The 14,735-nt window shown below is 37.0% G+C and overlaps 1 protein-coding gene across 5 annotated transcripts in view; it reads right to left on the bottom strand.

The window, feature by feature from the left end:
- Positions 1-617: 617 nt before the first annotated feature.
- The window catches only part of Nfxl1 (nuclear transcription factor, X-box binding like 1), a 43,420-nt gene continuing 29,302 nt past the window's right edge, over positions 618-14,735 (bottom strand). For all 5 annotated transcript variants that reach the window (XM_031342607.1, XM_031342606.1, XM_031342608.1 and 2 more), the window contains exons 16-23: positions 13,854-13,875; positions 13,327-13,467; positions 11,518-11,684; positions 10,103-10,172; positions 5,361-5,465; positions 3,426-3,512; positions 2,605-2,658; positions 618-1,651 (exon numbers count right to left, since the gene is read on the bottom strand). In XM_031342607.1, coding sequence (XP_031198467.1) covers positions 1,478-1,651; positions 2,605-2,658; positions 3,426-3,512; positions 5,361-5,465; positions 10,103-10,172; positions 11,518-11,684; positions 13,327-13,467; positions 13,854-13,875 — 820 coding nt within the window. In that variant the 3' untranslated portion in view covers positions 618-1,477. The remainder of the gene's footprint in view (positions 1,652-2,604; positions 2,659-3,425; positions 3,513-5,360; positions 5,466-10,102; positions 10,173-11,517; positions 11,685-13,326; positions 13,468-13,853; positions 13,876-14,735) is intronic.

Consider the following 14,735-nt stretch of genomic DNA (forward strand, 5'->3'; position numbering starts at 1 on the left):
TTCTGACCTTCAGCCCTGCCCAAACACATTAAGTCCCAAATTTAATGACTTTGTACTTACTGCTGTCTCTTTTCGTGAAGTTTCCCCTCAGTCTTGCGATGGCGTCCTTCAGGTCACAGCTTAAATATCCCTCTCTGAGGGACTTTCTCACCTAAGGGAACTGATGCACTTCCACCTTTCTATCACTCTCTATACTACTGTTGTTGTTCAATACAAGTTTATTTACTTTTGTTTTATGTGTGCACGTGTTTTGTCTGTACACCAGTTGTATGTGTCCTGAAGATGCAGGGAGCTGGAGAATGTTCACACGCGTGCCAGGAATCACATCTGAGTCCTGCTTTGACCTGTGAGCTGTCCTCCAGCCCCATTTCTTACTTTCTTCAGTACCACTTATCACATGAAACCACACTCATTTTCTGTGAATCTACTCTTTGCTTGCTCTCATATGCAGATTTACCTCTTCCTCTGGAGTGATGTTTAAATTGTGCATCCACCACACGCAGTGGTTCTGTGTTCTGCATCCTCACTAGAGTTTTGCCCATCAATACTAATGTCTATAATCTAAAATCAGGAACTCCTGAGTGTCTTAAATAATAATAAATATCCTTTATCACAAATTTGGTATGAAAATTTTTAATGAAAACAATCATAAAATTAAATAGCAAAACTACTTTAGATGGCTTATAAATCTATGGAATTTGGCTTATTATTTCTCTATCAGTTTGATTTCACAAAATGGATTATTCTCAGCTGTAATATATCAAGAATTACAGTAAAAAAAAATGGAATCAAGTACATAAAGCCCACAAGCCCTGTGCTCGGCACATATTGCTCATAAATATTAGTTTTCCTTTATTATTATCATAAAAAGATACACACAAGTTTTACAAAACATGCCAACATCAGTTAAAGCTTCTTGTACCAAAAAGAAAAAAGAAAAAAACCAACCTCCTAAAAGGAACCTAGTCTGGCACTTGTTTATATTTTCTGAAGAATATGTAGTGTAAAATTTGCTTCAATGACCAATAAAAATTCCTGATAAACTAACCTGAAATCTAATTATAAAGCTTCCTGTTAGAATTTAAGATTCTTTTACAGAATCATTTCTTTAAAAAAGTAGAAAGTTACATGATCAAGAAAAGTACCCAGTAAGTGACCAGAGAAATCACTGTTGCTGCACATATGGCTCAGTTTTACCTTTGAACATAGACATATCTGATGAGAAAGACTAACTTAATACACAGAGGCACAGCGACACTTGTTTTACAGCTGCAGTCATGCTGACTGTAGACAGTGTCTCACTGCCCCAGGGACACTGACTCAGATGACACTAAACATTCTGTCCTACCTACAGCCAGACAAGAACATAGTGAGGAAAGTGAATGTGGATCATACGCTACAATGCATGTTTCCTAATGTCTGAAAGTCAACATTTATGTAACTCCAGTCTGAGGTATGTCAGAAGATTAAAGGATCATTAATTCACACCATGGAAGATGTACCACACAAGCACTGCCACCACAACTGCACACACTGGAAGGAGGTAGAACTTATACTTCTGCCAAGGCGAGAGCTCCACCGCCACTTCATCTCGTTTCCTGCTCTTCTTCCGACGGCCCTTCAGTCTGTTTTCAAAAGCCTCCAGTTCAGCCTGAAGCAAAACAGTTTCATTTGTATTACTGTCAAAGAAAACACTGATCTGCAACTCTTTATTTAAATAGAAGTAAAACAATTTGAGAAGGGTTTTGATGGTAACAGTATAATAAATTATTAATTTGATTTAAACAACAAAAAACTTCTCATCCATTATTGACTATACCCAACTAATGCTAGAGTGTAGTTAGTAAGCACACAGATCTGAGTACAATAAAGCCATCCTCTCATACTGTAAGCCTGTCTTTGATACTAAACATGTAATAGACAACAGCTTTGATCTTAACACTATTTTATACCCCAAGAGCACCTTCTTGCAAATGCAAAGATGTTCCACATACAATTTTAGCCTTTTTATAATGTAGAAAATAAGAATCAATGGCTTATAGCATAGAAATCCAAATAAGTAAAGAAAAAACATTGCCTCAATTAGATTCTTTTCTTTATCAAATATGACTCTTCTGCACATGTCCCTTTATAAGATACAGTAAATATTCTTTAAGGGAAAATGCTTCATGTTTTAATGCAAATGATTACTTTAGGAAGAATAAAAACAGACTGTAAAAGAGGATAACCTGGGGTGTCAGTCACTGTCAAATGTCATCTTTTATCCTTTGGTAAGCACTAAGTTCCTATACAATGATGATATAACAGTGTACCACAGTACACAGTAATTGACTAAAGTAAACACATACTCTCTACACAAAATAGTTGGATTGAAAAAAATAGACATTTTCATTAACATACACATTTACTGTAGTCATAGATACACTAAAAGACCATCTATCAGTGGATTTAATTTAATATAAAGTAGCATTTGTCAACAGACAAATCAGAATAATTCAAGAGAATTTTGGTATACAGAATAAACTTGGTGCTGCGCTGTATTTGGTCACCCAAGGCCACCCACACTGCAGACTGGACAAGTCTGCCCATCTCTGAGGTAGGTACCTGCTGTCTCCGTCTTTCTTCTTCCAGAGCAGCGCTGGCTTCTGCTTCTTTAATCTACATTTAAAGGTAAATTAACAACCACATATAAAAGCTTTGTAGATTTTTGGCATCTTCTCACCCGGGTTCTCCTAATCCATAGCAACTTCTAGAAATCTCACATTGGAAAGCCCATGGAGAAACGCAAATGTTATATTGGCAAATCTTACCAAGGTCCATCTATAGACTCATGGTGGTTAATATAATTTATATATTTGTGTATACTTGTTATAATTTAAACATTTCCTTTTACCAGCTATATGAGATTATATCACAATTCAAGCCATTAGGAATCTGTAACTAAAACACTTTTAACTTTTCCTTTTAAGCTACCATATTAAGAATCTAAAATCAATTATTTATACCACATTTTCCTAGAGTAGAAACTGATCACTTCCTTCAAAGGAGTGTCTGGAAGGCAAGACTGTGAATCAATAAAGCCAATTATTTGTGGCCTGGTGAGTGTAGCAGGCAGAGTCAACACTAAGGACGTCTCACACTATAGAGCACGCCCAGACCTTATGTCATGTGCTTTAGCCTAATTTTCCAGAGGCTACTGTACTATGGAAACAATTCGCTAAGGCCAAGGCAAATACACTAACTGGTGTAAAAGACAAAAAGAATAGACACACAGCAAGCAGTAAAACTACCTTGGAGCTCAGAACGGACCTATACAAGTAGCCTTTACAATATAAGCACAAATGGTTTTAATAAGCATATAAAGAATCAGGACAAACAGAGAAAAGGCCCTTAGCCCATAAGTAAGTACTCCAATGAGACAGCACCTCAGATGCTTTCCGCTTCATCTCCTTGCACGTTGCATCACATTCAATTGAAACCTGATTTTCACGTATTTTATTGCAAGGCAATTCCTATAAATAGCCAAAATTGAAAAACTTAGTCAATTTTTCTTTCAAATCACTACTGTATAACAGCAAAATCACCTAACAGCTAAAGGTTACAAATATGCTATATTTACTAAACATTGTGTATCTTGGTTCAAATATTTACTCCTTTATTTTCTTTGTACTTTAAAAAATATCATTCTCATATCTATCTATCTATCTATACAGATATAGATAGACACAGCACCTCAGCACCTTTAGCTGCCTTACTAAAATACGTGCATTTAGTGTTGCTACCCCAACAGTCAAAGTCTAGAGTTGTCCTGAAGAGTTATATACCTTTCTTTCAACTTATTAACATTTTTTAAAGTTCCTGTAAAAATCCTTCACTGCCTAAGTAGTAATGGGTGGGAAACTACACTTGGACAAGACATGATATCTCACAAAACTGAAGAGCTGTCCAGATTAAAAACAGCTTGGCAAATATTTTCATGTAAATATGGTCAATTTAAATATAAACTAAACACAAATTTAAATAGTGAACTTACCTACTATAGGAAAAATAGTGAAAATTATAGAAATAAAGGAAATATAAGAGCCGCATAAAAAAGAACTTAAACAAATGTCTGTTGCATGGAAGAATGAAGAATTAATGCAAAGAGAAAGCAATTAGGAAATAACCACAAGAACGTGACAGAGCATGAGACACTTGGTAAGTACAGCATGGTTGGCCAAGGCAAACAAAAGAGCTCATCCAAGCAGTGTACACTGCCAGTCTGAAGTCAGGGGAGATGAGAACTGTGTGAAGAGCGCTCTCTCTCTCTCTCACGTGCTCCCTCCCTCTCTCTCCCTCCCTCTCTTTTCTCTCTCTCTCTCTCTCTCTCTCTCTCTCTCTCTCTCTCCCCTCTTAACTCTTTTGAATATCTTGCTCATCCTTAGGCTTTCACTGTCTATTCTTCCAATAACTTTTCAATCTTACAATTATTCTTCTGGGTTTCTGTATTATTTTATGAGGTTGTGACTAAAAGTCTTTTCAATTAATTATTTTCAAAGGAAAATACTAATAGCAAATAAAAACCTTCATATAAAAGGACAAGCCTAATTCCAGACCACTTCTTTTTTTTTTCTTATTAGATATTTTCTTTATTTACATGTAAATTTCTCCATTCCTAGTTTCCCCTCCAAAAAAACAAAGAAACAAACAAAAACAACAAAAACAAACCCCTGTTGTCTCCCCCCTCCCCATGCCTGCCACCCTACCCTCTCCCACTTATTGTCCCTGGCATTCCCCTACACTGGGGCACAGAACTTTCACAGGGCCGAGCTCTTCTCCTCCTATTAATGATCAAATTGCAATCCTCTACTATACACATGCTGCCAGAACAATCAGACCCCTCCATGTGCGGTCCTTGGTTGGTGGTTGAGAGCCTGGGAGCTCTGAGGGTAGTAGTTAGTTCATAGTTGTTCATCCTAAGGGGCTGCAAACCCCTCTGCTCCATTGATCCTTTCTCTAACTCCTTCACTGGGGACCCTGTACTCAGATCAATAGATGTCTGTGAGCCTCTACATCCAGACCACTTCTTAATCCATGAAACTCATGTTATCCCTCATAGCAGCCCCTTGCTCAAAGACTTCAATTTAGAACTCACTAGTACTACTCCAACAATAGGGTCTTGAGCTTGATTCAACAGAAAATCATCTTTCTTCTATTGTTAAGTTACAGAAAATTGGACTGATTTTTTTTTTTTAAATGAGAATTTACAGAAACAAAACTAGGTTTGGTTTAAGTATAATAAAAAGATTCTTTAAGAAACCTTAAAATTAAAGCCAAAAACTATCAACACACATAGTAATTCTATCATTTAAAATACTTACCCGTTTTATTCTTTTACAAGGGCATCTAAGTTTTACCTTCTGGTTGCAATTAAAGGGGCATTCACCAGGATGACATATCTCTCTGCATCTATGGCCACAAGGAAGCTAACATGACAAAAAGCAATTGGTCATTTACACTGTGGTCATCCTCTGCCTTCCTTTCCTCACTAATGCTTGTTTTCACAGAATCCAACACACAGTGCCAACTAATCCTGAATAACAGATGAACTGGCCCTTCAACATTTTTTTCTTTTGGCAGATTATTATAATTACTTTTTCAAGCTATTTTTATTAGAAAATTTTAATATTTTTAAGCTCTACCTTCAAGAGTAGATGTTACTGTCACAGTAACACATTGTCATTACAGCCAGGTGACTAAACCAATGAAGGAAAATCAATATAAGTAATATATGCCTTAAAGCACTCAGAAATGGATTTATGTTTTTCCATAAGTCCTATAAATGATGAGACCTGGAGCAGTAGTGGAAACCATGTGTGAAAAAGGGAAGGTACCTGGCTAACTTGGCTAACTTAGATAACTGAGTGAACACATGGAGCCCAGGAACGCCACCTCTTCCTTACATTATCGTGAGATAAGAAAGGAAGCTTTCTTGTCACTGTCACAATTGCTTAGCCTTTCACTCTAAAACAGTTTATAACTGCATTAACATATACTATATAGGTGGTCAAGACAACTCAATAATTGCCATGATGTTTAGCTGTTCCTTATTTTTAACCACTTACTATCTTTCTATCCTGGAAGTCTTCACATGAAACATTCTTTTATTCACATATCATACTTCAATTTGAGACAGTGATTCTAAATTCGAAGGAGCATAAGAGAAAACCCACTGAAGGAATCTTAACTCCAGTGTGGCCCTGCACTCGCCACTGCACACTCCTGCGATGCACTGGAGATTAATGAAAAGGTGGGAAGCACTGAACCTATATCACATCTTCCTGATCCTCAAAGTCCTCACACTTCTCAGAACTCTACTGACAGCATGCAAGTCTCCTGCTCTGACCCCAAACTATACATATCTCCCTCAAATTCTTTATTTGACCTTGACAGCTGATCTATCAGTCTGCAATGCTCTTGCCTTCCCCAGTAAGAACTGACAGGAATCATGAAGTAGGGCCAGTTCCCCTATTTCTTTTACAATTATTTACATAAAATATTATTATTAGAGTTTTTTAATATTCTCAATCTCCACTTCAACAGCTGATGTCATAGTCATGGCTTTGTTAGCTACTCCAGCTTCCTGCCCTAGGTCTGTAACTGCCTATGCCAAGACAAGTCCTTAGGGCCTGTGCAAGAGGAACAACAAACAGCTTTAGAACTACCAGTTAGATAATCAAGATGGGTGTGCCTCAGAGAGACAGGAACCTGAGGACTTCATATTGCTGTGGAGCTCTGCTCTGCTTGTTGCCTTCGCGTCCCTCCTAACCTATGAGTTATATGAGGATTCTAAGGGGTTTTCCAGCCCCTCTTTGCCACTAATAACAACAGTGATTGATCTTTTTCAAGCATCACTGCTGGAACAGATTAATGATTCATCTGCCACCCTCAGAAAAAAAACTTAAGAGACGTACGTAGTCAGCAATGACCACCATCCTTAGAAGTTAAGGATGTAGACTGTTAGTGAAGTTAGGTTGTTTTGTCAATGGCCTACTCTTACTAGCTGAGCTAGGGATTTTTCGAGGTCAGGGAACAAGAACAATGGTAGCCCAACTAGTACCAACTGTTACGCCTTTCTTGTTAAGGCTGGGCTAATAATCAAGATGATGACTAAGTTCTTGTGCCCATTTTTGCCCTCAGCTTCCTGATATGATTTAATAAAAAACTGTTAATGAATAAATGCATACCCTGAAGATTTAAAGTAGAAATGGCTGATTTTTATAGAGAAGTTTAGATTTGTGATTCTTTTAAAATTTTTCAGTAAGATTACTTAAGATAAATAATAAAAATAATTGATCCTTTCTTCATAACTGCAAATTAAAGCCTGCCAGTAAGAGAAACTGGCTGAGAATCTTACCTTGCTTGGTTGCACTTTGTTAATCTATAACAAGTTGCTTAGTTATAAATGTATGTGGGTTCTTGGGAAAATCTGTTTTTTTCACTTGTAATATGTAAAATGTTTACTCATGTGAGAGTATTTGGGAATGTGTTTTTATCTTACGTACATGCATTATAATCATTAACTAGAAGAAAAATAGAAAGTAGCCACATTGTGATTTTTTTGTACTTCTTGAAAGATTTTGCTAAGACATAAGCTGTAGAAGAAAAACTAAAGTTAGAGCTTGCTTGTTGGAGCTTTGCTCCATTCAACCACAAAATGCATACCTGTGTATATATGGAATGTGGTTAGAACTTGGCTCATGCACACAATGTGTCAATGTATGCATGTATGTGTATATATGTATATATGTATGCGTATATGTGTGCATGTGTGAAGCTATTGGAGTTTTTTGAAGCTTGCTTCATCTACTCAGTGTGTGTATATGAGTGTGCGTTTGTGTTTATGTGTGTGTGTTTATGTGTGTGTGCATGTGTGTGTGCATGTGCGTGTGTGTGTATATGTGTTTGTGTGCATGTGCGTGCGTGCGTATGTGCGTGTGTGTATGTGTGTGCATGTGCGTGTGTGTATATGTGTGTGTTTGTGTGCATGTGCGTGTGCATGTGCATGTGTGCATGTGCGTGTGTATGTGTGTGTGTGTGTGTGTGTGTGTGTGTGTATGTGACTTTTCCCCACTTTGTATTTTTTTTCACCAACCTCCAAGGAGTCTCTTGCCAGCCAAAAGTGTTTTTGCTACCCCCTCAGGGAGCATTTGACAGCCCGAGTCACTCACTAACTCTATGCCCCACTTCGGTTGACCCTGGATGTTGAAGATAGTCTTTGACAGAGTCCTTTGACCCAAGGTCGGCCAGTCAGGAAGAGGAGGCAGAATAGTCATTTCACTGAAGAAGCCAATTCTGTCAGGCTGCAGAGATCCTACCTTTCTGAATGTCTGGCTGTGAGCCACTTCTTAAACTCTGTATACCAATGCCCAATGACCTCTTTAAGATACCTTCTTTATATGTATAACTATAAGTGACTCCAAGTTAGTTCTGTAGCTTGCAACTAGAAGTAAAACGTGCTCACTAGTACACTGTGCTGGTATGTCTACCAAACATCCAAAGGCAAAGTGAGGCCACAATGCTGAAGAGACACTCACTCACCACTGATCAGGAGTAAAATCATAAGATGCCAAAAAAAAGGGGGGGGGAGGGGCAACAATAGAATCTTTTGCATAATGAAAGTAGGAAAACCTGATAACTTTCCATAATTGGAAAATTCACTGGTTATAAATTGGTACATCCGTTTTGGAAATAAATTCAATATGCTTCATTGAAGTTGAAATTAAACATTCCCTGTGGGCAAGGAATTTCATGATTCCTCTGTGCCTACAGGAATCTGTTCACACAAAAGCAGCGAGTGGTTTTTGGTAACAATTCCAAACTAGAAATAACCCAAATATTTATCCATAAACTATAGAGTACTCATATGATAAAATAAATGGACAAACATAATAAGGAAATCACAAAAGTATGTGCTTTCTAAAACAGTAGGCGATATATAGCCACACATACCCTCAGCCAAAGCTGTGAGTGAAAGGCGACCATAGGGGACAGTGACATCGTTCAGCAGGTCAAGCTGCCAAGGCTTGATGACTGAGCCTCACAAGCTGAGTTAGTACTTAAAGGAAGAGACCAATGCCACAGAGCTGCCACCATGGCATACAAACACCCCCTGTAACCCAGTAAAATTTTTAAAAATATAAAGTGGTGGTAACATTTAGAATAGAAAGAAATGCAGGTCAAGACTCTGATACACTTTTGAGATAGCATCAATGCTTTGGGTTCTTTTTTAACTTTGGTTGTTGCTTTTAATGAGATAGAATAATAGAATACTGACTTCCTGTGCTAAATAATACATATATGCTATGTACATATATGGTTTTCCTCCCCTACCTTTGGTTGGTAGGCTATAAGGAAGGTTAAAGTGTTTAAGAATCCTTATTAAAGTAGGTTTTGAAAAATATAAGCCTACAGGTGAAATTTTATTTTGAAAACATTATTATTTTTAAAACCTTCAAATAAAACATCATACACCCAAATTAATCATACCTAAAGTCTATATAGTTTAATTGACTTATAAACAGAATTAGGATGTGAAATGGAAGCTGTGAACTTATACAGCACCAAAACAAAGAACAAGATCCTATCCTCACTCATGATCCACACCTCCACACCCCCACATAGTTACTGTTTCTCGTTCTCTTTTTCTTTTATACTGGACCTTCATAGTTTACTTTTAAAAAAATCAAACATATTCATGTGTACAAATGCACCTCTTGTTTTTGTTTTTAATAATCTACCATCTAGCTGCCTGTGACACAGTTTTAAATCTTTATTTTGAATACTATTTTAGACATTAAGAAGATAATAAACAAAATAAATAAATAAAATAAAATAATAAAATTCATAAGCTAGCTTTAGCACTGTTCTCAAAAAAGAAAAAAAAAATCCCTCCCAAGGGTCCCTTCCAGTCCTAAGTCCCTGAATGAACAGAAAGGGGCATTTTGCTTAGCATTTACATACAGCTCATTTCTCCTCGTCGTGACCAGAGCAGCCGACGACAAGGAGAGAGCCCCGAGCATCGGTGTCCAAAGAGCCTGACCTAACAACAGCTGTGGCTTACCTCTTTGGGGCACTGGTTCTTGCAACAACTGAGGAGGTTCTTTTCACTTACATCAGCTGTGGTTATTTTTCTAGAAATAGGAAACGTTTGATGACACTCAAACCCAAATCCAGTTTTTCATATGTTTTCTAAGGGGTCACAATTTCAATCATACTCATAAAGGCATCTTCCTTTTATCTCCTTAGAACGTTTAAATTACGTCTCAGTAACAACTACCCTCCTCCACTCAGTCACCATGGGGCTGGTGCCATGGCTCAGCAGGTAAGGTACGTGCTGCACAACCTGACAACCTGAGCTCGATCCCAGAGCCCACTCAGAGGTAGAAGGAAAGAACTGACTCTGAAGTTGTCATTTGACCTCCACGTGCATCATGGTGTACAATGCACACACACATACACAAATAATTAAAAAAAAAAATTCTGAGAGAAAATAAAACAAGAATAACAAAAAAAAATAGATTTCTAAAAATTATATGCAACTACTTTGAAAAACTATTACAAAGCTAAACTTAAAAATATATCAAGTAATTTCTAAGCAAAATAAGCACTTCCAAAATTAACCATGAGTTCTTACTATTCCAAAAATCTGGAAAATACTGAAAACCAGATAGAAACAATCCCAAAGGAGACAAAAACTAATCTGAAGACACTCCTGCAAGCCTTAATTTCCAGAAGCCTAAACTAAAAGTGACAGGTATAAATGGTAAATTACGTTAGATCTATCAAGAAGACAATGGTATTTTCCCCCCTCTATATAATGTACATTTTAGGTAAAGAAAATAAACAAAGCAGATCCCACTATGATAAATTCTATAACAAGAATTTTTTATAATAATACATATCTACCTTTCAAAAACATAAGTCAAAAAATAGAAACAAAACAAAAAAGCCAGGCAATGGTGTTACACTCCATTAATCCTAGCACTCAGGACACAGAGACAGGTAGACGTCTTAAGAGTTTGTGACTAGCCTGGTCTACAAAGCAAGTTCTAAGACACCCAGGACTACCCAAAGAGAAAGAGACCCTATCTCAAAGAAAAAGAGAGAAAAACCTAATAGAGAAAAAGAGAGATACCTAAGCAACTATCAACAAGTCAAATTTCTATCCAAAAGATTTCTAGGTTTACACACCATCATTTAAATGCCCTACCATAGGGGTACTCATATTTCTGAAAGCAGTGATGTAACTTTTTACCTAGCCAATCTTCTATAAACCCCCAAAAAGCAGAGTCTGGCTGGCTGACGTCAGAGTGAGGCACTGGAAGGTGACACTGCGCCTCCTCCTTTCAAGACCCTGCTAAAAACCGCACCAGCAGCATCTCAGCCAGACACGATGTTGTCTAAATATTATAGAGGAGTCTTCCAGAGACGTCTCTTAATAATCATAGTAAAACAAGTATCCTTCTGTCTACTTACCTACATTCCACATACAGACTTGTAATCTTGCAGTGACATTTTATTCTAAGCATCTGGACACAAGGAGGGCATTTTCCAGGGTGACATGGCAAAACACAAGGGTGAGGACAACCCGCAGGCCGTGACTTAGAACAGCCTTCTTCACAGTGAAGGCACTCTGGACCAGCCTGAAAAGTAACCAGGAAATAAAGCATCGGTACCTAACACTTCCACATACTGAGGTTACAAAAGGTAGGTACCCCACTAGAACAAAGTACTTCTGTAAGCCCCAGAAGTACAATTAATAGGGCTGGAGAGACTATTCAGTAGGTGCAATGCTTACTGCCTAACTGCAGGGACCAGAATCCCCCCAACAGATGTAAAAGCCAGATATGGCGGTATACACCTGTACTAACCCGGAAGGCAGAGACAGGAGGAGCCCTGGAGCTTGCGGACCAGTTGGTCTAGCCAACTGCAAAGTTACCCAGTTCAATGAGATACCCTGTCCCAAAACAACAATGTGAAGAATGATGGAGAAGAATGTCTGATGTTGACCTCTGGTTTGTGCAGACATATATGCATACAAAAATATGGACTCTATTAATAAAATGGTACCTGTTCTTAATCTTAAAAATCAACCACGATAAAAATAACAAGACTGTTAATAGGATTAGTATCATTTAAATGCTTATGCCTATAAATTTCAAGTCAATCTACCTCACCTGTGCAACATTTCTGGCCATACAAAGTATCCCTACTAAAACTGCAAACTGCTTTCTAGAAATAACCAACAACATCAAAAACATCAAATAAAAAATTATCAATGCATTCTAACCCAACAAATACAATCATCACTAAACTATAGAAATAATATACTGTTGAAATATAAAGTTTAGTTATACTCAAAAGTATACCTCAATATAGCTTAACAATTCACTTTCCTCTGCTCTAATGATGTAGTCATATAACTGAGATTAGAGTCTATTAAAGAAGGTTAGACTCTATCAAAGAAGGTTAAAGATTTTAACTGTCATAAATTATTTTCAAATGTCATATTAAAATAAAGTTTGTAAAACAGCTACAGATACAGACACAAAGACTTAAAGGTCAAGAATCTTTTACGATGTCCTAAATGAAGTCATGATTAGAACAATGCTATCAGTGAATTCTACGTGACCAGGGGCTAGAAAGACAGCTCAGCGAGGAAGAGCACTTCCTGCTCTTCTAGAGAATCAGTTCAGTCTCCGGGACCCACACTAGGCAGTTCACAACAATGTGTAACTCCAGCCACAGGGAATCCAATACTTTTTGGGGGGATTCAGTGAGAACATACCCACTTAGAAACATATCCACACTCAGAAATATATACATGAATAATTTTAAAAAAATAAATCCCTTTTCAAAAAAAAAAATCAAAGCTATCTTTGGTATTTAGAATTTAAAAAGAACATTTCAAATTATTAAAAAAATATTCTTCTCTAAACAATTTGTCTTTGTGTTTTGCTTGGTCTTATGTTGCTGTGGCTAGCCTGAAACCTATGTGTAGATGAAGCTGGCCTTGAGTTCAAGCCCTAGAACCAACATAAAAAGCTAGGCACAGTGACCCATGCTTAGAATCCCACCACTGGGGAAGCAGAGACAGACAGACCCCTGGGAATCCTCTAGGTAGCCAGTCTATAGACTACTTGGTGAGTTCCAGGCCGGTGAGAATAATGTCTCAAAAAAGAAAGTGGATAGCATCTACTGCAGATGTTAAGATACTTGTGGTATCATTTTTGAAGTGTTTCAAGGATACAGTCAGTATACACGCTTCTGTCCTAAGGATGTTACCTTATTTTTGCCAGTAGAGCCATCAACTTCAGTCACTTTGTGGCATTCTTTCATACACGTATGATTCTGACAGTGCAACATTCTTCCACAAAGTCTCTTGCAAGAATAGGGTCCTACAGCATGGCATGGTAGTGGGCTCACCTTAAAAATGAAAATAAAAAACAGCCAACTTGCACAACACACATCTATACACAAAACTTTCTACACTTACATTTCCAAAATGAATAATTTGAGATCAACTTTCACAATGATCTAACATGTTTCCATTAATAATATATGAAAATTAAACACCTGTTATAACATTCCTCTAAAAATCGATGTCAGAAAGAAAACCTATTATTGAAATAGAAATCTGATATGATTCTATAGTGAATACACAGAAGCTAATTCTCACATAAAAGCAATGTAAATTGTTTTTAAATATGCATTCTTTATAACACTGAGAGACAACAAGCTATTTCTAACATCTCTCGGACAAAAGTGATAAAGATTACAAGCTAAACTTAAAGATTATACCAATAACTCACCTCATGCTTCCCCAGACATTCCCTGCAAGATAAAACATAAAGTAAAAGCATTATAGACTCTTTAAGGGTATCTAAAACAAGTATGCTAACTACACTAGCTTCTATTAGGTAAAAATTAAGCACTTAGAAATAAGCAATTATAGTAAATACAGAATATAAAGTTGACATACACATTGCATAAAGTTGCACAAAGTTGCAAAAGAGTATCAGTGAGTAACTGGGACATGAAACTTATTTACAATGGTACACAGAAAAATAAAATGGGTATAAATCTAACTGTATAACTGAATGATATTACTTTTAAAAAAAACCTACAAAATGCTGACAAGAAAACTGAAGGGTTTAAATGAAGATTCCATGTTTAAAAACAGAAAGTTATATACTTCAACTTTAAAGTCACATTTCTTCCCAACTTCATCTATATTCCACACAATTCCAAGTCCTCACCAAAAGCCAAGCATGGTGGCACACCACTGCAACCCCAGCACTCAGATGAAAGTCAGCCTCAACTCTGTATGAGTTCTTAGATAGCAAGGTCAAGACTAGCCTGGATTACAAGGTACCCCAGCTCAAAAATACTCAACATAATATTGAGGAGGAACAAAGCTAAAGGATTAACATGTGCTGACTCAAGACTCACTATAAGACTATAGTTATCAAGACCACGTGGTACTGATGAAAGAACAGAAACATAATAAACTAGAACAAAGAGCCCAGAACTGGGCTCATGCAAATAAAATCAGCTCATCTTTGACAAAAACAAAGGCAAATTACAGGAGAAATTTTCTTCTCAACAAATGGTAGTGCTGGAACAAATATATAACCATTTTATTCCTCTCACAATTAACACAATTAACACAACTTTTTTTTTTTTTTTTTTTT

Source organism: Mastomys coucha, unplaced genomic scaffold (genome assembly GCF_008632895.1).
Source record: "Mastomys coucha isolate ucsf_1 unplaced genomic scaffold, UCSF_Mcou_1 pScaffold22, whole genome shotgun sequence".
NCBI lineage: Eukaryota > Metazoa > Chordata > Mammalia > Rodentia > Muridae > Mastomys > Mastomys coucha.